The following is a 26417-nucleotide window of genomic DNA, read 5'->3' as shown; positions in this document are numbered from 1 at the left end:
TTTTCCCAATATGGTTTTCGTTCGTTCGTTTCAGCCGAATGACGTCCACTGCTGGCCAAAGGCCTCCCCCAAGGATTTCCATGATAGGGTTTTAATATAGACAAAATACCGGTTACACAACCGGTTACTTCTCTGAACAAGAGAAGTAATGGTACCTATAGTTCTTGCAACTCCCGAAGGCGAGTGAGCTTTACTTGTGTATGTAGGTGTACGTGTCTATCAAAACTTTAAAATCGAACAATAGCGAGCCACCGCACATGTGAAGCTCACTCACCTTCGTGAATTGCAACTAAAGTACGGCCAACTAGCAGCGATACAAAAGGTCGATTCGACTGTCGAACTGACAATCTATTCTGTATCTTCCCATCTTGTGTATTTGTCGCAATGTCTCGTTCTCCCGCCAAAATATGTCAAAGTCAAACCCTTAGGCTGGATTGCACCATCTTTAACTTTGACAAACGTCAAAAATCTGTCAAATTCCATACAAAAAGCACCGGTTATCGTCATAGTTACCGTTAAAGATAGGTGGTGCAACCCACCCCTACTATTCCAAATGACCATGACATTGGGTTTGTTTACATTTGGTATCGCTTCTCGTTGGCCGTACTTTATAAAGGTACTAGCTAACCCGGCGAACTTTGTTCCGCCTTAATGGCAATAAATAAGCAGACTTTTTTTATTTCGAACGGGATAAAAAGTATCCTATGTCCTTCTCCTGGCTCTAAACTACCTCCCTGGCAATTTTCAGCTAAATCGGTTCAGCCGTTCTTGAGTTATAAGTGGAGTAACTAACACGACTTTCTTTTATATATATAGATAGTATGTGGTATAGTTCTACCAGCGAAGTACCTGCACAAGTTATTGTTGTAGGCCGCGTCTGTTCCATGCTCGTCTGATGTTTCCGAGTCTTCGGCTCGGGCGGGGGCGCCACTGTCCGACGCCTGTAAGGAAAAATATGTATTGTAGAAACTGTTGAATAGCATTGGCACTTGTCAGTTGGCGCCACTGGCGAATTAGGTCATGATAATGACAAGTTAGGTCATGCCACTGGCGAGTTAAGCCATGCCACTGGCAAGTTAGGCCAATACACTGGCAAGTTAGGCCAATAAACTGGCAAGTTAGGCCAATACACTGGCAAGTTAGGTCATGCCACTGGCGAGTTAAGCCATGTCACTGGCGAGTTGGGTCACGCCACTGGCAAGTTACGTCATGCCACTGGCGAGTCAGGGCATGCCACTGGCAAGTTAGGTCACGCCGCTGGCGAGTTAGGCCATGCCACTGGCAAGTTAGATTACACCACTGGCAAGTTAGGCCACGCCACTGGCGAGTTGGGTCACGCCCTCAGATCATAGAAGGGAATAGATGTGAAACGGGGGCGTGGCGCGCGTCTCCGCGATATGCCCAGAAACGAACATCGGCCGCGTAGCTAGGTTAGTCGCGATTCAGTCGTACTAAGGAAATGTTATCCGATATTTTGGATAATGCGTCGTTACGTGCAATAAAACAAGTGAAACGAAGAACTACAGGAACAATGGAGTCATTTACTACATGTAAGTATTGCAAATCCATTGGTATTTTGCTTATAAATAAAAAAAACTAAACATTTTTACGAACGAATTCAGTGCCGTAACAGTTACTGCGATATCGAAATCAGTGGTGATAAAAATTCTAACACGCTTGTACATTGACGATTTAGTTAGCAACCACTTTATGTCATGCTCAAATACTGCGCAATGTATTTAATTTCTTCCGATATCCACTGTCGTGTGAAAATACACAGTACGGCCGCATGTGCCGGTCGTAACATAGTGCCGTGCTCGTGTTCTAATGCGGTTTCCTATTATCGATAAATAGAAGTAAATTATAATTTTCTATTTTGTAATTTTAAATAAAAAAATGATGTGTTACTTGCGATTATAAGATTTTACAAAAAAATAATAACAGTAGAAGTAATTAGTAACTGTCAACTATGTAATTACTATAAGAGCTAGTTGAAAGCCTAATATAGGCATTATTTTTGATAAACATATGCGGTACGCAGATCGCCATAATTAAAAAGTAAATGCGTGATAGTAGTTAATAATAACGTATAATAATAAAAAGGTTTTCATACATAAGCATTTTGTGAAATCAGTTTCGAGCCTTGCCCCTAGCGATTTAAAGTATCGATATCTTGTCGACTCCATTTTATCTTTGTTCTCTCACTAGCGTTTTCTATGTGTGCGTCACGTCACGCGGCCATTGATTGGCCATAAGGCACGCCTTCTGGCCAATCACAGCACTTTTAAGCCGGTTGCACATGTTGTCGTAGACTCACAGTCGCTTTGTTTTTACACAGTTGAATGTGTGTGTGGGAGCTGTGGTGGGGGAAATGTGGGGACACTGGCTCTCGTTGTAGTTACGCGCGACTTCATATCTATTCTCTTTCTATGATCTGAGGTCACGCCACTGGCGAGTCTGTTCATGCCACTGGCGAGTTAAAAGCTATGCCATTGGCAAGTTAGGTCATGCCACTGGCGAGTCAGGGCATGTCACTGGCAAGTTAGGTCACGCCACTGGCGAGTTAGGCCATGCCACTGGCAAGTTAGGTCATGCCACTGGCAAGTTAGGTTACACTACTGGCAAGTTAGGTCACGCCACTGACGAGTTAAACCATGCCACTGGCGAGACAGGTCATGCCACTGGCAAGTTAGGTTACACTACTGGCAAGTTAGGTCACGCCACTGGCGAGTTAAGCCATGCCACTCGGGAGGTAGGCCATGCCACTGGCAAGTAGGTTACACCACTGGCAAGTTAGGTCACGCCAATGGCAAGTTAGGTCACGCCACTGGCGAGTTATGTCATGCCACTGGCAAGTTAGGTCACGCCACTGGCGAGTTATGTCATGCCACTGGCAAGTTAGGTCACGCCACTGGCGAGTCATGTCATGCCACTGGCAAGTTAGGTCACGCCACTGGCGAGTCAAGTTAGGTCACGCCAATTGCTAGTAGCGGTAACTGGTGAGCGTAACAAGGAAACGGTTTTCATTGTTTTTACGGTAGCAGGCTGTCGCATTTAGTCTTCAGTTGACGCTACTGGCAAGAAAAGTCATATTACCCGCTAGTGGCACCCCAGGTTAGTATGTGCAGATGCGCGATAGCCTTTTAAATGGGTGTGAGAAAACATGAACACTTAAAATAGTAGACAAGCGTAAAACCGAAGCGAACTTGTTGCTAAATTCTATTGAGCATAGAGTTCAAATTCAAATTAGAGTGTAGAAACAACCTGCTACATTCCATTCTAACCCCTAACATTATACAAATAAAGCTCAAACTCACATGATGCACAGGCGCCGAGTGGCGCTTATGACGCTGGGATCTACATTCTATTCTAACCCTTGACACTATAGAAATAAAGCTCACAATCACAGGCCTATACAATATACAATCTACACTCCATTCTAACCCTTAACACTATAGAAATAAAGCTCAAACTCACATGATGCGCAGGCGCAGAGTGACATCAAGCGCCTCTCTAGAAGACGCTGGAATCTACATTTCATTCTTCCTTAACACCATACAAATGAAGCTTACAATCACAGGCCTATACAATATACAATCTACATTCTATTCTAACCCTTCGTTCGTTCGTTCGTTTCAGCCGAAAGACGTCCACTGCTGGACAAAGGCCTCCCCCAAGGATTTCCACAAAGACCGGTCCTGCGCCGCTTGCATCCAGGTACTTCCCGCTAACCCTTAACACCATACAAATAAAGCTCACAATCACAGGCCTATACAATATACAATCTACATTCTATTCTAACCCTTAACACCATACAAATAAAGCTCACAATCACAGGCCTATACAATATACAATCTACATTTTATTCTAACCCTTAACACCATACAAATAAAGCTCACAATCACAGGCCTATACAATATACAATCTACATTATATTCTAGCCCTTAACACTATACAAATAAAGCTCAAACTCACATGATGCGCGGGCGCAGAGTGGCAGCAAGCTCGCTCGCGTCCTCGCGGCACGTGCGCGCCGCCGTCCGACGCGCGTCGTCCGAACGATGACGCTGAAATGAGAATGAAAATTAGATAGAAAAAGAAGAACGGTCACGCCCCATACAAAAAAAACCCAGACCCGGGGAGGGGGAGGTGGGGAGACTTTAACGCAGTGGGGGGATTTTAGTGCAGTAGAGGAATTGGAAGGGGGAAGATTATAGCACAGTGAGGGGAATTTGAGGGGGGGATTTAAACGCAATGGGGGAGTGGGAGTGACATTTTACCACAGTGGGGGGAGTGAAAGATTTTAGCACAGTTGGGGATGTAATGGGGGGAGATTACGTAGGGACCATCAACCTTGTTAAAAGGTAAAAAAAATACGCGTGTACATCGACCAGAGGTGGAATTGTGTAAAGCAATCGTAATCATTGGACAGTTCATAACGTACGATAAAGTCAGTTAAACAAAGCGTTTGACAAAATAATCGTACGTTATGAACTGTCAAATGATAACGATTGCTTTACACAATTCCACCTCTGAACAGTTTGTAAGCCGCTGCCACGAGTCAGCATGTACCTGCGCCGTTGCACCGTCAACCGGGTTTGTACAGTGAAGTGGGGGGTTTGGGAGGGGGGAAATTTTAGGGCAGGGGGGAATTCAGTGCAGTAGGGGAGTGGGAGGGAGATTTCAGTGCAGTGAGGAGATTTTATCGCTATGGGGGAGTGAGATTTTAGGGTAGGAGGAGTGAGGTTTTGGCGCAGGGGGGAGTGGGAGGGAGGAGGTTGAAAAAATTGGGGGAGAAGTCAGTTAAAGGGGGGAAAAATATCCCTTGATTCCCCTGAGGTACTGTTAACCGGGATTTTTACACCATGGTGATAGTGGGTTTATTTAACGGTAAGGAACTTATTCTTGTTCGATCAACTTACTCAGTTTGTAAATTCAACCGGGATTCAAGGAGAGATGAAGGTAGGCAGGGGAGGGGTATATAGGTGAAAAAAATCCCCCTCTATCGTGTAATGTAATGCAAATGTAATAAAAGGAGATTTTTTTCAATATGGCTTACGTAGAGCCCGTTGATTTAACATTTTTGACCACAGTTCGTTGGTCAGTTAGTTTAGGGTCAAGATTTAAATGCGAATGACATTAATGAGAGGTCGGAATTATAAAAATGAATAGCTCTCAATATTTTTTAAATAAATCTCAAGTATCTGTTTTAAAGAGTGGGAGTGGGGTCAAAAATGTTTAGAGCCTACGGTCTAATACTCTATAGTTCATTCAACTTATGATGGTGATTTAGACAGATAAAACGTTTCGTTTTATGATTCTAACTTTCTACGAATAAAAATATTGAGTTGTAAAAATCAATTACTTTTGTGTGTTTTCATCCTTCCAAAATATCAATCACTAATCTTTTTCAATTAACCTAAACAAGAATTTCTAATTATTTATTAGTTTATTATTTAGAAAAAAACGTGAAAAAATATTAAATGAATTGCTTCTGCGTTAGTCGGAACTTTTGCTCATAGGGATGGGACATAAACAATCGCAATAAATCAGTAATCGGCATGGTGGTCATCTTACCATCGAATCACGATTATTATCTCAGGCAGGTCAAAGCTAAGTCAGTACGTGTGCGTTTGCCTTTGATGACGGTTTTGTTTTATGCGATTTCTCCACGTATTGTTTGTTATTGTTATTTTGATGTTTTATTGAATAAAATGCATATATTTAATTCTTTGTGATTTATTTTGTACCACTAAGAATATTCACGTTTATTCCATTTCCAGATAGTTCAAATATAATTTTGATCAAGATTAAAAATCAAACAAATAAAAGGCGATTAGATTTCTATAGAAAATATTCTCGATTCTAAAAAATATCGATTAGGTTTATAAGGAGCGCCTCACTAAATAGAACTGTCATAATCACCATCTTACGCTGAATGGACTATAATGGCATAAGTTAAAGTACCTATGATTGATACAGCTCTAACAATTTATAGGGGATCAAATTGTTATAGTTGAGAGCCCAAGTTAAAGGTACACAGGGTGTCCCAAAATGGATGAACCAAATTTCTGTATTGCTATTTCTTTTTCTGTACATTTGTTTTTATATTTTAAGGGGTAAGTAGGTGATAGATCAAGCCAGCAGTTTCATTCACCCATTCTGGGACAGCCAGGTATTGTTAAGCCTTGATCACACGTACCGAGTAAACGGGCGAGACAGTAAAATGTTTACTCGGTCGAGACAGTTGGGTGAGCGAGTCACATACTCGAGCGCTCGACCGAGCACTCGGCGTAATGTTCATACACACCGAGTATTCGGCCGAGAGCACATATAAAAATATTTAATAAATTACCCGAAGATATTAAAACATTGACATTTACTAAATTTAGAAATAATTTATTAGAATTCTTAAAACAAAAGATGTATTACACAGTCAATGAATTCCTGACAGAAAAATCTTTTCGACATTTTGTACTTGACATCTAAAAATTTCTTAAAATATGACATTGTGTATCATTGACATTGTATGAATCTAATGTAATAATATGTTTGTGCTATTTCAATAATTCATAATCATTTTCTGACATTTGCATGACATTCAATTAATAATGATACTACTTTTTAATATTAAAAACATAACCATATTTTTTGTAATATTTGCACATCGTATGTACGATAGAATATGTTGGAAACTTCTCTTTTTATAACCATTTGTAACCGTATTCTGGCAAATAAATGATTTATTTATTTATTTATTTACTGTTTCGCCCGTTTACTCGGTACGTGTGATCAAGGCTTTAAGGTACAGATCTGCCAGCGAAGTACCTGCATAAGTTATTGTTGTAGGCCGCGTCTGTTCCGTGCTCGTCCGACGCCTCCGAGTCTTCGGCTCGGGCGGGCGCGCCACTGTCCGACGCCTGTGGGAAAGAGAAGGTAGATAGAATATATTATTGTGCAGTCAGCGTCAAACACTTTGTGAGGCATGACACCCAAAGTAGCCAAAAAGTTGTCACAACCTTATTCCAATTGTAACAAAGACGTGTGACCTTTTTGGCTACTTTGGGTGTCACGAACTATTTGACGCTGACTGTACGTAAGGTTCATGCCACAACTGGTGAGCAATAATTGGCACGGTCGTGGCACGGTAGACAAGTAAGGGCACGATGAATTTAGTAGCTATGACAGTGGCTATAACGCTTGTAATCTATTGTCCGCCCTATTTATTGTTTAATGGGAAAACTTACAGCTTAAATAACTTCATACTGTAATTGGTGGGATATAGGGCTCAAATAGTATGCTAAGTAAGTCGCTTGATACTTCATTCTATTTTGACCGTAAACACTATACACATAATACTCAAATTAGCTCAATTCACCTTTATATTCACAGGCTAGTGTCCCTACAAACCATTCTAACCCCTAACACCATACAAATAAAGCTCAAACTCACATGATGCGCGGGCGCAGAGTGGCAGCAAGCTCGCTCGCGACCTCGCGGCACGTGCGCGCCGCCGTCCGACGCGCGTCGTCCGAATGATGACGCTGGAATGAGAATGAAAATTAGATAGAAAAATTTGTTTAGAAGACCATCTAACCACTATTAAACACTACTAAGAAATAAATTAGAAATTATTTATTTTTTAGAAGAGTTTAGGAGTCGGTTTGGTTCTTGAGGAAAGCATAAATGTTGAGAAAGGTTTCGTTAAAAAAATATGTGACGGATGTCGAAAATTGTGTTAGGACTCGTTTCCACGGCAATCAGTTGTGCGTCAATTGACCCCACGACGTCGAAACAATATGTTTTAGGGGTTAAATCAATTTGTCACAGGGGTTGAAGCAATTTGTCATAGGGGTTGAAGCAATTTGTCACAGGGATTGAATGTCCCACCGTGGCCCTGCATGGCGTGTGGTGGCTTGAGCAGGTGCTGGTCTTTCACGCTGAAGTATCGCGGCGGCTGGTGCTGGACGGCCGGCAGTTTGCCGCAGAGGTTCGTGTTGGGCAGTAAAGACACGTTCGCTGGCGCTTGTTGCTGGAATAGAATAAATAACATAAATAGATATACAGAGTGACTAGTAATTAGTGGCGGAGCCGTTGAGGGGAGGTAGTCTAGTGTTATTCTGACAGATATCACTATGAGACCTGCCAGATACGGACAGGACAGGATGGTGGGAAGGAAAGATGGGAAATTGCCACAACGCACTATCAGCAAAAGAACATGATTTATTAAAGATTTTTAAATTATACAAAAGAATTCTTTTGAACGAAATTTTATAAGTTAACTAGAATTAGACATTTCTAACAGTTACAAAACACTTACTACGTACTAGCTAACAGTTACCAAATAGAGGTAGAAAATTTTGTAGCTAAAGCCTAGTCCGTGAGCACGTAGAATTTTGTCCAATGACCCCAAGCTACCCATCCTTATCGCTCGCGCGTAATTATGTTGCTGTCGCGCTCGCACACTCACTGCGGCCGCCCGTCGCACAGTCGCGACAGCAACATAATTACGCGCGAGCGATAAGGATGGGTAGCTTGGGGTCATTGGACAAAATTCTACGTGCTCATAGACCGAACTATAGCTGTGGGATAAACATTTGTGAGTGGGGATGAATATTTTGTGACAGGGGTTGAAAGCCACATGAAGGGGGTTGAAAAGGTTAACTTACGTTGAAGTGCGCGGACACGTACAGCGGGCCTGCGCGCAGGTCGGCCGACGCCGCGCCGCACACGCCCAGCTCGCCACCCTGATGATAAAATACATTATTTGCTTAATACAGGGTGGAATTTTGTAATGCCACCTGGAGGGAAAGTACCCTTAATACTGTAGATAGAAAATTTTACTCAAAGAAAACATTCCTTTATTTTTGAAAAGAAAGAGAACTGCATTCAAAGATTTTTGAATTATTTTCGAAAATTTACCACCATGCCATACAATTTTCTGTAAATAATAACAATAAATTAAGATTTCATGGTTTTCCTTTCATTTGATTTATCAAGTTTGTTTGAGAGATTTCATCCTTATACTTAACCCCAACGATCGATGCAATAAAAATACAGAGTGTAATTATTAACAGATTTTAGTTGGTTCGATTCCCGGGTGTTGCAAGCAAATTTTTGGAAATCTTTGAATACAGTTCTTTTTCATTTCAACAATGAAGGAATGTTTCCTTTGAGTAAAATTCTATCTACAGTATTATGAGTACTTTCCCTCCAGGTGGCATTACAAAATTCCACCCTGTATACTAATATTATAAATGCGAAAGTAACTCTGTCTGTCGTCTCTCTCTCTTTCAAACCACTGAACCGATTTGGATGAAATTTGGCATAGAGATAGTTTGAGTCCCGGGAAAGGACATAGGATAGTTTTTATCCCGGTTTTTGAAACAGGAACGCGCGTGACAAAGTTTTTTCTGTGACAGACAAAATTCCACGCGGGTGAAGCCGCGGGTGGAAAGCTAGTACAAAATAAAATGATGATATCAATTTTCTGACTTCTCCATACCATTTATATGCACATGTTAGTCAGGGCGCTTATACACGGCAAAAATATAGCTCGCCCTACTACTACTTTGAGACAACGAATGGGCTGTTCCACACTGTAAAATATAGATCGTCTCATTCACGAAGACGTGCCCCACCATTCTTCCACTAATGTTTGAGTGTTATCGGTGCACACGCACACTACAATAATGACACTCGGATCAAACTCCCCGCACCCCGCGCGTCTTCGTGGATGAAACGATCTATCATGTACATATATGTATGTATATACAGGGTGGAATTTCGTAATGCCATCTGAAGGGAAAGTACTCTTAATATTGTAGATAGAAAATGTTACTTAAAGAAAAATTCCTTTATTTTGAAAAGAAATAGAACTGCATTCAAAGATTTCCAAAAATTTGCTTGCTACACTCGGGAATCGAACCAACTAAAATCTGTAAAAAATTACACCCTGTATTTTTATTGCATCGAACGTTAGGCTTAAGTATTTTTTTTTTTTTTTATCCACAACGAGGAAGCTCTTGGCCTGTATCTCACCTGATGGTAAGTGACGATCAGGCCGAAGGTGGAAGCGAGCTTCACCCGGAATCCNCGCTAGTTAATATTAAAGTAATAAAAGTAAAAAATTAAATAGTATCAAGATCGTTTATTCCAATTTCCCCAGTATTGCTATCAACAAAGTTTATTTTCCCTATTTGCCATGAGATTCTGGTACACCTATAACCGACTAAATGGGACGTTTTTTTAAAAACACAATTTTTGTAAACACAATTTACTAAAAGCATACCACTAAACACTAAAATAGATAACAAAATGTTCTTGAAAATTTTGTGACTGGGGATGAAAATTTTGTGACAGGGGTTGAAAGCCACATGAAGGGGGTTGAAAAGGTTAAACAACTTACGTTGAAGTGCGCGGACACGTACAGCGGGCCTGCGCGCAGGTCGGCCGACGCCGCGCCGCAAACGCCCAGCTCGCCTCCCTGTATCATCAGCATCATCAGTTTATTTAGTCTCCATTGTCGGCCGTTTGGTGTAGTGGTTCAGAACGGACTACTATGCCGAGAGGTCCCGGGTTCGATTCCCGGCCGGGCAGAAATTGAAATGATGAATTTTAATTTCTGTGACGGGTCTGGGTGTTACTATGTATAATATGTATGTATTTTAAAAAAAAGTATATAAGTAGTGTATCCGTCAAGCTAGCACCCATAACACAAGTATTAAGTTGCTTACTTTGGGGCTAGCTGGCGCTGTGTGAAATTGTCCAAAGATTTAATTAATTAATTTAATTGCACGAGCTTGCTGAACTTAGTTAAATAAATAAATAAATACCTCAGAGCAGGACACAATGCTGAGCGGATGCCATTTTGGTCCACAAATGTGCAAGTATTGTAAACTGTATACTGTAATAATTTAATATGTTGGGCCAAATAAAATATTTTCTTTCTTTCTTTCTTCAAATATCCTTAGACATTTTACACTGCGCTTCTAGTCTCAAACTAAGCGAAGCTTGTACTATGGGTACTAGACAACGGATATAAACATACTTAAATACTTGTTTTTTTGTAAATACATACTTATTATACATAGAAAACACCCAGTCCGATACAAACAAATATGTTCATGCACACAAATGTTTGTACTGTGCGGGAATCGAACCCGCTACCTCCGGAATAGTAGTCCGTTTCGAACCACTACACCAAACGGCCGACTAGTTACTCCTCAATTATGGACAACCTTGCTTCACTGGGCTGTTAGTTACAAAGGTTTGTGTAACACTAAAGCCCGGTCTGCGAGCACGTAGAATTTTGTCCAATGACCCCAAGCTAACCATCCTTATCGCTCGCGCGTAATTATATTGCCAGGAGTTCAACCATCTCAATATACCGAGGCAAATGGTTTAATCTAAAGTCCGGTCGCCGAGCACGTAGAATTTCGTTCAATGACCCCAAGCTGTCACGACTGTGCGACAGCAATATAATTACACGCGAGCGATAAGAATGGGTAGCTTGGTAAATAAAAGAAATACATTATCCATATTATAAGTTTTTTGTTACATATTCTAATTTTAATACATTTTCGAGGAAGAATGCCCGCATTTTGAATTAAGGAAAAGTATAAGTTAAATATGTAGGGTCGTATTATTTCCAAACGAGGAAGATAGATATAGGGGGTTAGAGATGTTGGCTTACCGTTAAACAGGGTGTAACAAAATACAAGTCAAAATATTATTAACATAGTTTTTTGTCAATAAAATCTTTGTAATATTTTGTTGATACCAAATCAACTCTTTTTTATTTGATATGTTATCAACACAATTTTAATTTGAAAATTTTAATGTTCATTTTAATTTAATTTTAGATTGACAAATAATTTATTTATTTTATTTTATGAATTGTTTAATGATTGTTTGTAACGCCTTCACTGGGCGTCACATGTACAGTCACGGAATGAAAAGGTTCGTCAGTTTTCAAATTGATTCCTTCAACGAATCGCGAGCACATAATATATTACCTTTTGAAACTATGTTACAGAATAATCTCGAGTTAGAGAAAATAATCTTTAACTGTTCGTCAGTAAAGTTCAAAATTATTCAGATCAAAGTTGTTTGACGATTTATCTTGTCAAGGTTATTATGATTGATTAACTAAAACCTTCTTGTTGGTTCAACCTGCCATTATTATTTCTATTAAATAAAAAACACTACACTTTGTAACACTGCATGGGATAGAAAATTAAACAAGCAAAACCTTATTCGTTAGCAAACGTCATATTTATTTAAATGTTAGCAGCACTGTTTCTTGCACGGTTATGTTGGCAGGTTTGACTCTTACAGTACCTAGTGCAAGCGAAAACCGACACTAAGGTGACGAACCTTTTCATTCCGCGACTGTACAATATTATGTTCTACGGTTATGGTTATGGTTAAGGTGCAAAGTGCTGACCTGTCCGTGCCTGCAGTCGCCGGGCCCGACGGTGTGTCTGCGCGCGGCGTGCGGTTCTTCATGGCGCGTTTGACACGTCTCTTCTGCCGCCGGCGCCGAGCCGTCGCCGAACTGGGAAAAAAGAGATATTTATTTAAGAAATCCCCCGTAAAAGTGATGGTAACAAAGGACTAAGGCCCGCCAGATACGGACAGCTTGAAGCAGCTATAGTCTGGTCTGCGAGGTCTACTGTCGCGGCGGGCGACAGCAGTGAGTGTGCGAGCGCGACAGCAACATGATTACGCGCGAGCGATAAGGATGGGTAGCTTGGGGTCATTGGACAAAATTCTACGTGCTCACGGACCAGACTATAGCACTTGGTAACACGGTGCAATCGACTATGACTGCAAGAGCGTTATCAACACACCCAGAAACAGTGCTTGCGCAAATGTAGTTTGCGTAGTTTCTGTGTCCAGTTGCTTCCACTTGAGATTACATGCAACGATTCGATATCCTATGATGGCGTGCTGTGTTGGTAACTAGATATCTACTAATAAATAATGTAAGTGCATTCGACTTCCAATTTAGCAACCCATAGAAAATATGGATGACTATTAAATACCTACATAGTTCATAAAATTAAACAATTTAATTAAGACCTATCCAAAATATTTGTGAAACGAACATTGAAATTGGTCTAAAAAGGCAAAAAAAATTGCATTTAACATGCTCGCGAACGAGCATTCGCCAACGAACGCGCTCGCGTACCTTCTCCAAGCTGTCTGCGCGCTCGGTCAAGTAGTCCACGTTGACGCACGGGATCGACACCAGGCACTCCTGCGTGGACTCCTCGGCCTCCATTTGTTCTTCTTCGGGATTCTAGAAGGGAGAAAAAGATTCTAGAAGATTATTCTGGATATAAGACTCTTTATAGATATAGGTGTTCGTAGCTGGCCATTTAAAATGACATCGTACAGCAAAAACAATAAGGCTGGGTTGCACCATCTTACTTTAACTTTGACAAACGTCAAAAATCTGTCAAATCCCATACAAAAAAACAGCGGTTATCGTCATAGTTACTGTCAAAATTAGGTGGTGCAACTGAGCCTTAGTATCAAAGTACATCAATCATTAACCCTCTTTAATTTACTGTGGCAAATGGAGGATTTGTCCTACACTCCCCACGCTGGCCAGACGGGTTGGGGAGGCCTGATGCTCGCATATTTGTCACTTAGTCGCCTTTAATGACATAGGTAAATGATTTCAAACACATAATTTAACACGAGAACAGGTAATAATATTTGGAATCTTACCTTACAACTAGTGAGATCTAAAGGCTGGCCGGTGGTGGAGTCGAGCGAGTCTGCAACAAGTTATTTATTTATTTAAAGGTAACCTACAACAGAATACAATTTCAAATTTTTTTGGCCCAATGACCCTCTAAGAAATCAAGAACAGCCCTAATAGTGGCTGTAAAGGCCAAATTGTAGCCCTAAAGGCCAACTAGTTGCCCTAAAGTCTAATTAGTAGTCCCATATGCCAATTAATGGTCTTAAAAGCCCAAGAGTAGTCCTAAAAGTCCCATTAGTAGCCCAAAAGGCCAACGACTGGCCGTAAAGGCCTAATAGTGGCCCTAACGTACAATATGTAGTACTATCAGTCAATTAATGGTCTCAAACGCCTAAAAGTAGTCCTAAAGTCCCTTTATTGGGCCAAAAATGTCTCTTAAAGCCCACTTATGGTCCTAAAGGTCTTAATTATTCCCACCTCTGTGCTGAAGGCTGTTCCTGGCGCTGGTCCTCTGCTGCAACTTGTCCATGAGCAGGTGGTATATCGCGTAGATGTGGTCGAACCTTTTCTTTTACACTAAAGGTCTTAAATTGCTAAAGACTGGCCCTAAAGGTCAAATAGTGGCCTTCTAAAAAACTAACAGTAGCCATTGCCAAAAAGTGTTTCTAAAGACTAAAGGCCAAAAAGTGATCCCTTAAAACATCAAGAGAAGTCGTAAAGGCCCAAGACTGGCTCTAAAGGCCAAAAAATGGCTCTGAAGGCTATGAAATGGCCGTTAAGGCCAGAATATGGCTCTGAAGGCCTACTAATGGTCGTAAAGGTCTTAATTATTCCCACCTCTGTGCTGCAGGCTGTTTCTAGCGCTGGTCCTCTGCTGCAACTTGTCCATGAGCAGGTGGTATATCGCGTAGATGTGGTCGAACCGCTCCTCGCGCACATTATACCTAAGAGTAGTCTTTATTGCTAAAGACTGGCCCTAAAAGCTAAGAGATGGGACTAAAGGCCAAAGAGTGGTCTCTTATAACACCAAGAGTAGTCGTAAAGGCCCACAAATGGCTCTAAGAGCTGAAGACTGGCTTTTAAGGTCAAGAAATGCCTCTAAAGGCTAAAGAGTGACCAAAAAATGTCTTTAGAGATCAAATAGCAGTCCTAAAGGCCTAAGACTAGGCCAAAAGATGATTAGAAGCCATATACATCTCCTAAATTATGCCGTATCTTTTGTATATTTCTTTCTTTCTTTTCTCGTCGTGTGGCGTACAATAAAGTGTGTTCTATCTATGTCCCACCTCTGTGCTGCAGGCTGTTCCTGGCGCTGGTCCTCTGCTGCAACTTGTCCATGAGCAGGTGGTATATCGCGTAGATGTGGTCGAACCGCTCCTCGCGCACATTACACCTAAGAAAGTCTTTAATTGCTAAAGACTGGCCCTAAAAGCTAAGGGATAGGACTAAAGTTTCAAGAGTGGTCCCTTAGAACACCAAGAGTAGACTATAAAGGCCCACTAGTGGCTGTAAAGGCCTAGCACTGGCCTAAGAGGACAATAAATTGTCCAAAGGCTAATAGAGTGGTCCTAGAGGCCAAATACTGGCTTTAGAATCCAATGACTGGCCTTAGAGTCCAAACATTTTTTTGAAAATCAATTAGTAGTCCTAAAGGCCTAAGACTAGGCCAAAAGATGGTTAGAGGGTAAATATATTCCCACCTCTGTGCTGTAGGCTGTTCCTGGCGCTGGTTCTCTGCTGCAACTTGTCCATGAGCAGGTGGTATATCGCGTAGATGTGGTCGAACCTCTCCTCTTGGACTGACTGGAAGAGAAAAACCAAAATTAAAATAATTAAACATCGTTGGGGCAAAATTTTCACAATGACCGGTTGGTGGCGGTCTGCATTCAGCGCAATCCCGCTACCTTTATGAGGTCGTCGGTCCACCTTGTGGGTCATTGTAGAAATCATTGGGGGAGGCCTATGTTCAGCAGTGGATGTCATATGGCTTAAATGATGATGGGGCAAAATTGCCTTATCACACTGCAAAACAAACACACTGCGAAGTTGGACTTGCCATCTGTTTTGCCTTGTTCGCTCTAGTCGAGTAATTTAGTGGAGTGGCGAGTAATTTAGTGGAGTGGCGAGTAATTTAGTGGAGTGGCGAGTAATTTAGTCGAGTGGCGGGAAATTTAGTCTAGTGGCGAGTTAAGTGGAGTGGCGGGAAATTTAGTCGAGTGGCGATTAATTAATTGGATTGGCAAGTCATTTAGTCGAGTATTTAGTATTTTAGTAGCTACTTAAACGTGTCTGAATACAAAAAAAAATATCGAGGAAGATATTAAATCGAATCGTTCATCACACTGTCACACATGTGGCACACTGGCTCACTGACGCTAGTGTAGAGGGAGGGTTCCTTAAGCCTTGTTCACACTAGTCGAGTAATTTAATAGAGTACCTCGCGAAAAGGTTCAGCCAAACCAACGCGATCACACGCGATCAGCCAGCGTGCAGCGTTGGCGATCAAGTAGACTTCCCTTAGTGCCTCACCTGGAACACGTGGTCTGCGGTGGATGTGGGCCAGCAGCGTGTCGTGCCAGGCCGCCGCGCGGGACATATGAGGCACACTGTCACCCTTGTGGCACACTGGCCCACTGACGCTAGTATGGACTTCCCTTGTGTCTCACCTGGAACACGCTAGTGTGGCAGACTTCTCTCTCTTGTGTCTCACCTGGAACACGCTAGTGTGGCAGACTTCCCTTGTGTCTCACCTGGAACACGCTAGTGTGGCAGACTTCTCTCTCTTGTGTCTCACCTGGAACACGCTAGTGTGGCAGACTTCCCTTGTGTCTCACCTGNCTTTATTGTTGATAACATGTACTATGACAGGAAATATCTGGGATACAATAGGAGAAATAAGCCAATTAAAAAGATTTCAATAAAAAAAGACAAACATAAAAAAACTAATATTTACTCGTTACAGCATATACATNCATAGGAAATGTAACATACCTTTGCAAAACTCATTTGACTCACTGACTGATGAAAGTGACACAGACTGTTCTATTCTACAAAATGACACCCTCAATAGAAGTTGTCCAGAGATATTACAAAATAACAGACAGGAAATAGACGAATTAAAAAATGAAATGCAACAACTTCGAGAAAAACTAAATACAGCCAACAACGAAATAGACAATCTTTTACTAGTAAATAGTAGTCTAAAAGAACAGATATCTGATTACTCGCTTCAAATCAAGCAATTACAATCGATATGTAGATCTACACCTAAATCTACACCAAAAAGTAATAAAAGTACGAAAAACTTAAACAAAAGTCAAAAAATCCAAATAGAGAAGACTGTACAAATAAATTTGGCTGAGAATTTTGAAAATAGTACACCGGAAAAGATCGTGCCATCGATGAAAAAAACCAACGGCGTGGAAGAAAGGAAGACAGCATCGACTCAGAAGAATACACAAGAGAAAACAAACACACCGTCCCAGAGGAATAGCATAATACACATTTTAGGCGGACAACAATGTAGTGGAATAGGTCCAGCGTTATATCGGTCTAGGGAAAAAACAAATTTCGAGAAATATTGTATAAAATCATGTATAAAACCTAACGCACCTTGTAATGAAGTACTAAAATTGACCGACACGTATGGGCGAGTGTGATAGTAATCCGATCAAGTTAATTGCAGAATTGTGTTCGTTCTTAAAATTTAACCATAGACAAACTGTAATTGTACTAAGTGTAAATCATAGCAGATACTTAAATGAAAAACATTTAAATGAAACTTTGAAAATATATTGCAAACATTTCGATAATTGCAAATTCGTAGAAGTCGATGACACTGATTGTTATAATGGAACTTACCTGTATAGAGTGTGCCAGAAAATAAACTTTATTATTGATAACATGTACTATGACAGGAAATATCTGGGATACAATAGGAGAAATAAGCCAATTAAAAAGATTTCAATAAAAAAAGACAAACATAAAAAAACTAATATTTACTCGTTACAGCATATACATAAAATAAATAATTTACCTAATNGGAATATTACTGGATGATCGCTGCTCGTGGAAGAGTCATATCGATAAAATGTGCACTAAATTAAATTCGTTTGCTTATGCACTATGGCGGCTAACAAAAATCTGTGAGAAAAAAGTTGCCATACAGGCATACCATGGTTATGTGAGTTCTCTTCTCAGGTACGCCATTATTCTTTGGGGCAACTCATGCCATGTTCAACGGGTACTTATAGCCCAAAAGCAGTGTATTCGGGCAATCTGCAATGTTGATATTTTAACATCTTGCAGACCACTTTTTAAGGAACTCAAATTGCTGACTGTCCCGTGTTTGTATATTTATGAGCTATGTGTATTTGTCAAAAGCAACCTCAACTTATTTCAAACCAAAAAAGACGTTTGCAATTTTAATATAAGACGTCCTCATAAATTAAACCTTCCTATCGTGACGACATCTTTATGTATTAATAATGCGTACTGTATGGCTATTAAGGTTTATAATAGGTTGGACGAAGAAATGAAATCTTTGCCGTTAAATATTTTTAAAGGAAAATTAAAATCATGGCTGATTGGGAAGGGTTTTTACACCATTAAGGAATACTTTGATGCTTTTAAGTTTCAGTAGTATGTACCCACATGTTTCCTGTTTTGTTGCATGTATCTATTAAATTGCGTAGATTAAGTAGTTGTAAGCTATTTGCATGCCAGTTGTGGTGATTTGTGCGAACTATTTTTATATGGACATCTGCTGTGTACCGCTTATCAAGCAAATAAATGAATTTTGATTTGATTTGATTTGATTTAACGGCCAAAGACTGGCTCTAAAGTCCAATGAGTAATAATATTGGCCAATCAATGGTCTTAAAAGCCCAAAAGTAGACCTAAAAGTCCAACTAGTGGGCCAAAAATGTCTCTAAAAGTAATAAGAGTAGCTTTAAATGTCAACTACTGAACTACTGGGCCAAAAATGTCTCTTAAGGCCTACTAGTGGTCAAATATGTCCCACCTCTGTGCTGCAGGCTGTTCCTGGCGCTGGTCCTCTGCTGCAACTTGTCCATGAGCAGGTGGTATATCGCGTAGATGTGGTCGAACCTCTCCTCTTGGACTGACTGGAAGAGAAAAACCAAAATTAAAATAATTAAACATCGTTGGGGCAAAATTTTCACAATGACCGGTTGGTGGCGGTCTGCATTCAGCGCAATCCCGCTACCTTTATGAGGTCGTCGGTCCACCTTGTGGGTCATTGTGGAAATCATTGGGGAGGCCTATGTTCAGCAGTGGACGTCCTATGGCTTAAATGATGATGGGGCAAAATTGCTTTATCACACTGCAAAACAAACAAACTGTAAAGTTGGACTTGCCGTCTGTTTTGTCTTGTTCGCACTCCTCAAGTAATTTAGTCGAGTGTCGAGTCATTTAGTCGAGTGGCGGGAAATTTTTTTGAGTGGCGGGAAATTTAGTCAAGTGGCGAGTAATTAAGTGAATTGGCAAGTCATTTAGTCGAGTGGCGAGACATTTAGTATTTAGTAGCTACTTAAACGTGTCTGAATACAAAAAAAAAAATATCGAGTAAGATATTAAATCGAGTCGTTCATCACACTGTCACACATGTGGCACACTGGCTCACTGACGCTAGCGTAGAGGAAGGGTTCCTTAAGCCTTGTTCGCACTAGTCGAGTAATTTAATAGAGTACCTCGCGAAAAGGTCCAGCCAAACCAACGCGATCACACGCGATCAGCCGGCGTGCAGCGTTGGCGATCAAGTAGACTGCCCTTAGTGTCTCACCTGGAACACGTGGTCCGCGGTGGATGTGGGCCAGCAGCGTGTCGTGCCATGCCGCCGCGCGGGACAAGTGAGGTACACTGTTACCCTTGTGGCACACTAGCCCACTGACACTAGTGTGGACTTCCCTTGTGTCTCACCTGGAACACGCTAGTGTGGCAGACTTCCCTTGTGTCTCACCTGGAACACGCTAGTGTGGCAGACTTCCCTTGTGTCTCACCTGGAACACGCTAGTGTGGCAGACTTCCCTTGTGTCTCACCTGGAACACGCTAGTGTGGCAGACTTCCCTTGTGTCTCACCTGGAACACGCTAGTGTGGCAGACTTCCCTTGTGTCTCACCTGGAACACGCTAGTGTGGCAGACTTCCCTTGTGTCTCACCTGGAACACGCTAGTGTGGCAGACTTCCCTTGTGTCTCACCTGGAACACGCTAGTGTGGCAGACTTCCCTTGTGTCTCACCTGGAACACGCTAGTGTGGCAGACTTCCCTTGTGTCTCACCTGGAACACGCTAGTGTGGCAGACTTCCCTTGTGTCTCACCTGGAACACGCTAGTGTGGCAGACTTCCCTTGTGTCTCACCTGGAACACGCTAGTGTGGCAGACTTCCCTTGTGTCTCACCTGGAACACGCTAGTGTGGCAGACTTCCCTTGTGTCTCACCTGGAACACGCTAGTGTGGCAGACTTCCCTTGTGTCTCACCTGGAACACGCTAGTGTGGCAGACTTCCCTTGTGTCTCACCTGGAACACGCTAGTGTGGCAGACTTCCCTTGTGTCTCACCTGGAACACGCTAGTGTGGCAGACTTCCCTTGTGTCTCACCTGGAACACGCTAGTGTGGCAGACTTCCCTTGTGTCTCACCTGGAACACGCTAGTGTGGCAGACTTCCCTTGTGTCTCACCTGGAACACGCTAGTGTGGCAGACTTCCCTTGTGTCTCACCTGGAACACGCTAGTGTGGCAGACTTCCCTTGTGTCTCACCTGGAACACGCTAGTGTGGCAGACTTCCCTTGTGTCTCACCTGGAACACGCTAGTGTGGCAGACTTCCCTTGTGTCTCACCTGGAACACGCTAGTGTGGCAGACTTCCCTTGTGTCTCACCTGGAACACGCTAGTGTGGCAGACTTCCCTTGTGTCTCACCTGGAACACGCTAGTGTGGCAGACTTCCCTTGTGTCTCACCTGGAACACGCTAGTGTGGCAGACTTCCCTTGTGTCTCACCTGGAACACGCTAGTGTGGCAGACTTCCCTTGTGTCTCACCTGGAACACGCTAGTGTGGCAGACTTCCCTTGTGTCTCACCTGGAACACGCTAGTGTGGCAGACTTCCCTTGTGTCTCACCTGGAACACGCTAGTGTGGCAGACTTCCCTTGTGTCTCACCTGGAACACGCTAGTGTGGCAGACTTCCCTTGTGTCTCACCTGGAACACGCTAGTGTGGCAGACTTCCCTTGTGTCTCACCTGGAACACGCTAGTGTGGCAGACTTCCCTTGTGTCTCACCTGGAACACGCTAGTGTGGCAGACTTCCCTTGTGTCTCACCTGGAACACGCTAGTGTGGCAGACTTCCCTTGTGTCTCACCTGGAACACGCTAGTGTGGCAGACTTCCCTTGTGTCTCACCTGGAACACGCTAGTGTGGCAGACTTCCCTTGTGTCTCACCTGGAACACGCTAGTGTGGCAGACTTCCCTTGTGTCTCACCTGGAACACGCTAGTGTGGCAGACTTCCCTTGTGTCTCACCTGGAACACGCTAGTGTGGCAGACTTCCCTTGTGTCTCACCTGGAACACGCTAGTGTGGCAGACTTCCCTTGTGTCTCACCTGGAACACGCTAGTGTGGCAGACTTCCCTTGTGTCTCACCTGGAACACGCTAGTGTGGCAGACTTCCCTTGTGTCTCACCTGGAACACGCTAGTGTGGCAGACTTCCCTTGTGTCTCACCTGGAACACGCTAGTGTGGCAGACTTCCCTTGTGTCTCACCTGGAACACGCTAGTGTGGCAGACTTCCCTTGTGTCTCACCTGGAACACGCTAGTGTGGCAGACTTCCCTTGTGTCTCACCTGGAACACGCTAGTGTGGCAGACTTCCCTTGTGTCTCACCTGGAACACGCTAGTGTGGCAGACTTCCCTTGTGTCTCACCTGGAACACGCTAGTGTGGCAGACTTCCCTTGTGTCTCACCTGGAACACGCTAGTGTGGCAGACTTCCCTTGTGTCTCACCTGGAACACGCTAGTGTGGCAGACTTCCCTAGTGTCTCACATGGAAAACCCTAGTATGGACTTCCCTTGTGTCTCACCTGGAACACGCTAGTGTGGCAGACTTCCCTTGTGTCTCACCTGGAACACGCTAGTGTGGCAGACTTCCCTTGTGTCTCACCTGGAACACGCTAGTGTGGCAGACTTCCCTTGTGTCTCACCTGGAACACGCTAGTGTAAGAGACTTCTCTTGTGTCTCACCTGGAACACGCTAGTGTGGCAGACTTCCCTAGTGTCTCACCTGGAACACCCTAGTATGGTCTTCCCTTGTGTCTCACCTGGAACACGTGGTCCGCGGTGAGCGCGGGCAATGCCAGCATGTGTGCCAGCACGGTGTCGTGCCAGGCCGCCGCGCGGGACATATGAGGCACACTGTCACCCTTGTGGCACACTAGCCCACTGACGCTAGTGTGGCAGACTTCCCTTGTGTCTCACCTGGAACACGTGGTCCGCGGTGAGCGCGGGCAATGCCAGCATGTGTGCCAGCACCGTGTCGTGCCAGGCCGCCGCGCGGGACATATGAGGCACATGGGAACCCGCGTGGCACGAGCACTGCCCGATTGACGCGTCTGGAATGAAAATTGAGATTGTTAAAACATTAATTTGCAAAAGCCTATAAAGGCAGTGAAAGTCAGGCTTTCTACCAAGGCAGAACGGAACGAACGGTGAGTTGAATAACCAATCAGATTTCTTATTTCCACTTCTCGTCATCGTTTCGCGCTGTTGTCAAATTCTATAGAAATATTTGACGGCCCAACACATCTCCACTCTGCTTCACTCTGATAGAAACCGGGCTTTAAGGACATAATGAAAATAAATGACATACCTACAAGTCACCTAAAAGTGTGAGTATTTAGTTAATATTTTATTAACATACTGACTTAGTTGTTGTATGTATGGCATTATCAAATTGTGGTAGCCCTGGTTGTGTCGTGGCACTAGCCCTGCTGTGTCATGGCACTAGCCCTAGCTGTGTCATGGCTACTGTTGAAAATGACTAAAGCGGCTGAATTTGACTGAGCGTCATTTACGGTAAAATTGATCAAAAACGGTCAAAAACAAGTCATAAACTGTAACTGTACAGTAATATTGAGTCAAATTGACTGAATTTGACCGTTTTAGACCGTCGTGACCGGTCAGATTCAGTCAATTTACATCTCGCATCACTACTGACCTGGTTGTGTGGCGTGTTCTGTGTGCGCGGCCAGCCACCGGTGGCGCGCCACGCCACACGACTGTCGTTTGTCGGCATCTACTACCAGCATGTTGTGTCGTGGCACTAGCCCTGGCTGTGACTGGAACTAGACCTGCATGTGACGAGGGCTCGCACTGTGTACACCAGTGCTGGCTGTGTCGTGGCGCTAGTAGTGGCTGTGTCGTGGCACTAGTAGTGGCTGTGTCGTGGCACTAGTATAGGCTGTGAATGGCGCTGGTATTGGCTGTGAATGGCGCTAGTATTGGCTGTGTCATGATGCTAGTAGTGGCTGTGTCGTGGCGCTAGTAGTGGCTGTGTCGTGGCACTAGTAGTGGCTGTGTCGTGGCACTAGTAGTGGCTGTGTCGTGGCGCTAATAGTGGTTGTGTCGTGGCACTAGTGCTGGCTGTGTCATGGCACTATTGACCTGGCAGTATCGTGGCACTAGTACTGGTTGTCGTGGCACTTTTACTGGCTGTGAATGGCGCTAGTAGTGGCTGTGTCGTGGCGCTGGTAGCGGCTGTGTCGTGGCACTAGTACTGGTTGTCGTGGCACTTTTACTGGCTGTGAATGACGCTAGTAATGGCTGTGTCGTGGCGCTGGTAGTGGCTGTGTCGTGGCGCTGGTAGCGGCTGTGTCGTGGCACTGACCTGGTTGCGTGGCGTGTTCTGTGTGCGCGGCCAGCCAGCGGTGGCGCGCCACGCCCCGCAGCGACAGCCGCTTGTCGGCGTCTACTTGCACAGTTACCTCGGAATGTGCGATAACAATTTTGTGACCCGAGCGGGCAATCGCTAGTTCAATTTTTACACGAAGCCCCATATAACATTTTGTAGCGATTCTTTATTGGGTTTCAAATTTACTAAAATGCGACGTTGCCAAACGAGCGCTACGGATGCGGGTAAGCTAAGCAATACTCAATCCTAAACGCTTTACATAAAGCTTGGTTTGCTAGGGCAAACATCTACAGTGGTGCGCCGACGCTGCTTAGACCCGAAAAATGAATGAATGGGGGCGTAGCTTAATCGAGCGTGTGTGTGCAAACAATTTAGGCCCTTAAGGTGTCAAGGCGTCCGAGTCCCCGATAGTACGTCAGTCAGAGAGGCAAGCGACGATTTAAGCTTCAATGGATTTCCAGTCCTGCACTGCCCGCATTCAGGCACCTCCCGCGACCTTCACCAGATCGTCGATCCCCCTAGTGGAAGTCCCACACTACGTCTACCGTCGCCACTCAGAGAACTTTTCTGCTCCAGCCGTCATCAGCTCTGCGAGCTATGTGCCCCGCCCACTGCCACTTTTGAGTTGTCGGTCACTTTGGTTCTCCTGCGGATCTCCTCATTTCTGATTCGATCACGCAGGGAAACTCCGAGCATAGCGCGCTCCATCGCTCATTGGGTGACTTTGAGCCTTCTTATGAGGCCCTTAGTAAGCGACCACGTCTTTTACTTCGCAGCGGTACCTACTTCCTACTAATATTTTGAATGCGAAAGTTTGGATGTCTGGATATTTGTTACTCTTTCACGCAAAAACTACTAAAAGGATTTTGTTGAAACTTTACAGTATTATTGTTTGTAACCCAGATTAACATATAGGGTGAAGCAAAAGCTAGTTAAACCATAAAGAAGATATGTTTGTCCAGTTCACACTCACCCTGCGACATGAAGTAAGGTATCCGGAACTTGCCCGCTAACACTACGCTGCGTAACTCGTGTAGTGTGCCGCCGTCGAACGGAAGTGCGCCGCACACTAGCACGTACAGAACCACGCCTAGTGACTGCAAGAAAGAGAGAGATGATGAAAAACTATAAAACTCATTTTATTTTTGCAAGTAGGCACTTTTACTCGTCCCTGTATTAACCCAACAACTGTAGGCAATAAATGGGCTAGTGCTGAGAAGAAGTATTTGGTACAAAAACATTATTACAACAATAATATTATATAGCCTGACCAGGAACATAAAAACCCTGGCATAGAGGCGCGTCAATTGCATTTGATAGTGCAACACTGAGTACAGTCGTACCTGTGTTAAATTAATAAGCCAACTTTATGTATCAGGATTCAGGATTACGGGCTAATTTGATATTTTCATAAATTAACGAAAAAATATTACTATAGGTAACCTGGTTTAAATAAATTAAATGAAACCATCAATCGAGCTAGTAGGATTTATTTTATTATTCATCAATAATCAAATTCAGAACTTGAATATTCAACTGCAATGTCTGCTCATGAACGCTTCAAACTCGGTACTTCTTTCCCAATTCCATAAAATTCAACACTTAGACAGTGACAAAAAAATTTAAAATTGGTAGTTGAAACAAACCAGACCTGCTGTGTCGTGGCACTGACCTGGTTGCGTGGCGTGTTCTGTGTGCGCGGCCAGCCAGCGGTGGCGCGCCACGCCCCGCAGCGACAGCCGCTTGTCGGCGTCTACTACCGGCAAGTTGTGTCGTGGCACTAGTCCTGCTGTGTCGTGGCACCAGCGCTGCTGTGTCGTGGCACTGACCTGGTTGCGTGGCGTGTTCTGTGTGCGCGGCCAGCCAGCGGTGGCGCGCCACGCCCCGCAGCGACAGCCGCTTGTCGGCGTCTACTACCGGCAAGTTGTGTCGTGGCACTAGTCCTGCTGTGTCGTGGCACTAGCCCTGCTGTGTCGTGGCACTGACCTGGTTGCGTGGCGTGTTCTGTGTGCGCGGCCAGCCAGCGGTGGCGCGCCACGCCCCGCAGCGACAGCCGCTTGTCGGCGTCTACTACCGGCAAGTTGTGTCGTGGCACTAGTCCTGCTGTGTCGTGGCACTAGCCCTGCTGTGTCGTGGCACTGACCTGGTTGCGTGGCGTGTTCTGTGTGCGCGGCCAGCCAGCGGTGGCGCGCCACGCCCCGCAGCGACAGCCGCTTGTCGGCGTCTACTACCGGCAAGTTGTGTCGTGGCACTAGTCCTGCTGTGTCGTGGCACTAGCCCTGCTGTGTCGTGGCACTGACCTGGTTGCGTGGCGTGTTCTGTGTGCGCGGCCAGCCAGCGGTGGCGCGCCACGCCCCGCAGCGACAGCCGCTTGTCGGCGTCTACTACCGGCAAGTTGTGTCGTGGCACTAGTCCTGCTGTGTCGTGGCACTAGCCCTGCTGTGTCGTGGCACTGACCTGGTTGCGTGGCGTGTTCTGTGTGCGCGGCCAGCCAGCGGTGGCGCGCCACGCCCCGCAGCGACAGCCGCTTGTCGGCGTCTACTACCGGCAAGTTGTGTCGTGGCACTAGTCCTGCTGTGTCGTGGCACTAGCCCTGCTGTGTCGTGGCACTGACCTGGTTGCGTGGCGTGTTCTGTGTGCGCGGCCAGCCAGCGGTGGCGCGCCACGCCCCGCAGCGACAGCCGCTTGTCGGCGTCTACTACCGGCAAGTTGTGTCGTGGCACTAGTCCTGCTGTGTCGTGGCACTAGCCCTGCTGTGTCGTGGCACTGACCTGGTT

General features: G+C 44.2%; 1 protein-coding gene across 12 annotated transcripts in view; it reads right to left on the bottom strand.

Moving 5' to 3' along the window:
• The window catches only part of LOC114352724 (uncharacterized), a 45620-nt gene that overhangs the window by 19097 nt on the left and 106 nt on the right, over positions 1-26417 (bottom strand). For 3 of the 12 annotated variants that reach the window (XM_028304413.1, XM_028304425.1, XM_028304417.1), the window contains exons 2-12: positions 23617-23701; positions 22209-22342; positions 18817-18843; positions 15004-15079; positions 13741-13790; positions 13196-13306; positions 12449-12559; positions 8670-8747; positions 7891-8032; positions 7453-7544; positions 6829-6920 (exon numbers count right to left, since the gene is read on the bottom strand). In XM_028304413.1, the coding sequence (XP_028160214.1) occupies positions 6829-6920; positions 7453-7544; positions 7891-8032; positions 8670-8747; positions 12449-12559; positions 13196-13306; positions 13741-13790; positions 15004-15079; positions 18817-18843; positions 22209-22342; positions 23617-23701 (998 nt within the window). Of the gene's footprint in view, positions 1-849; positions 942-3975; positions 4068-6828; positions 6921-7452; positions 7545-7890; positions 8033-8669; positions 8748-12448; positions 12560-13195; positions 13307-13740; positions 13791-14194; positions 14277-14554; positions 14640-15003; positions 15095-18816; positions 18844-22051; positions 22139-22208; positions 22343-22947; positions 22997-23616; positions 23702-26417 lie in introns of those variants that run through there. The other 9 variants (XM_028304415.1, XM_028304418.1, XM_028304416.1 and 6 more) reach the window with 8 other exon arrangements.

Source organism: Ostrinia furnacalis, unplaced genomic scaffold (genome assembly GCF_004193835.3).
Source record: "Ostrinia furnacalis isolate ACB-3 unplaced genomic scaffold, ASM419383v2 OfSCF1433, whole genome shotgun sequence".
NCBI classification, from domain to species: Eukaryota; Metazoa; Arthropoda; class Insecta; order Lepidoptera; family Crambidae; genus Ostrinia; species Ostrinia furnacalis.
The sequence above is the reverse complement of the archived record's forward strand: the minus strand, read 5'-3'. Positions and strand labels throughout refer to the sequence as shown.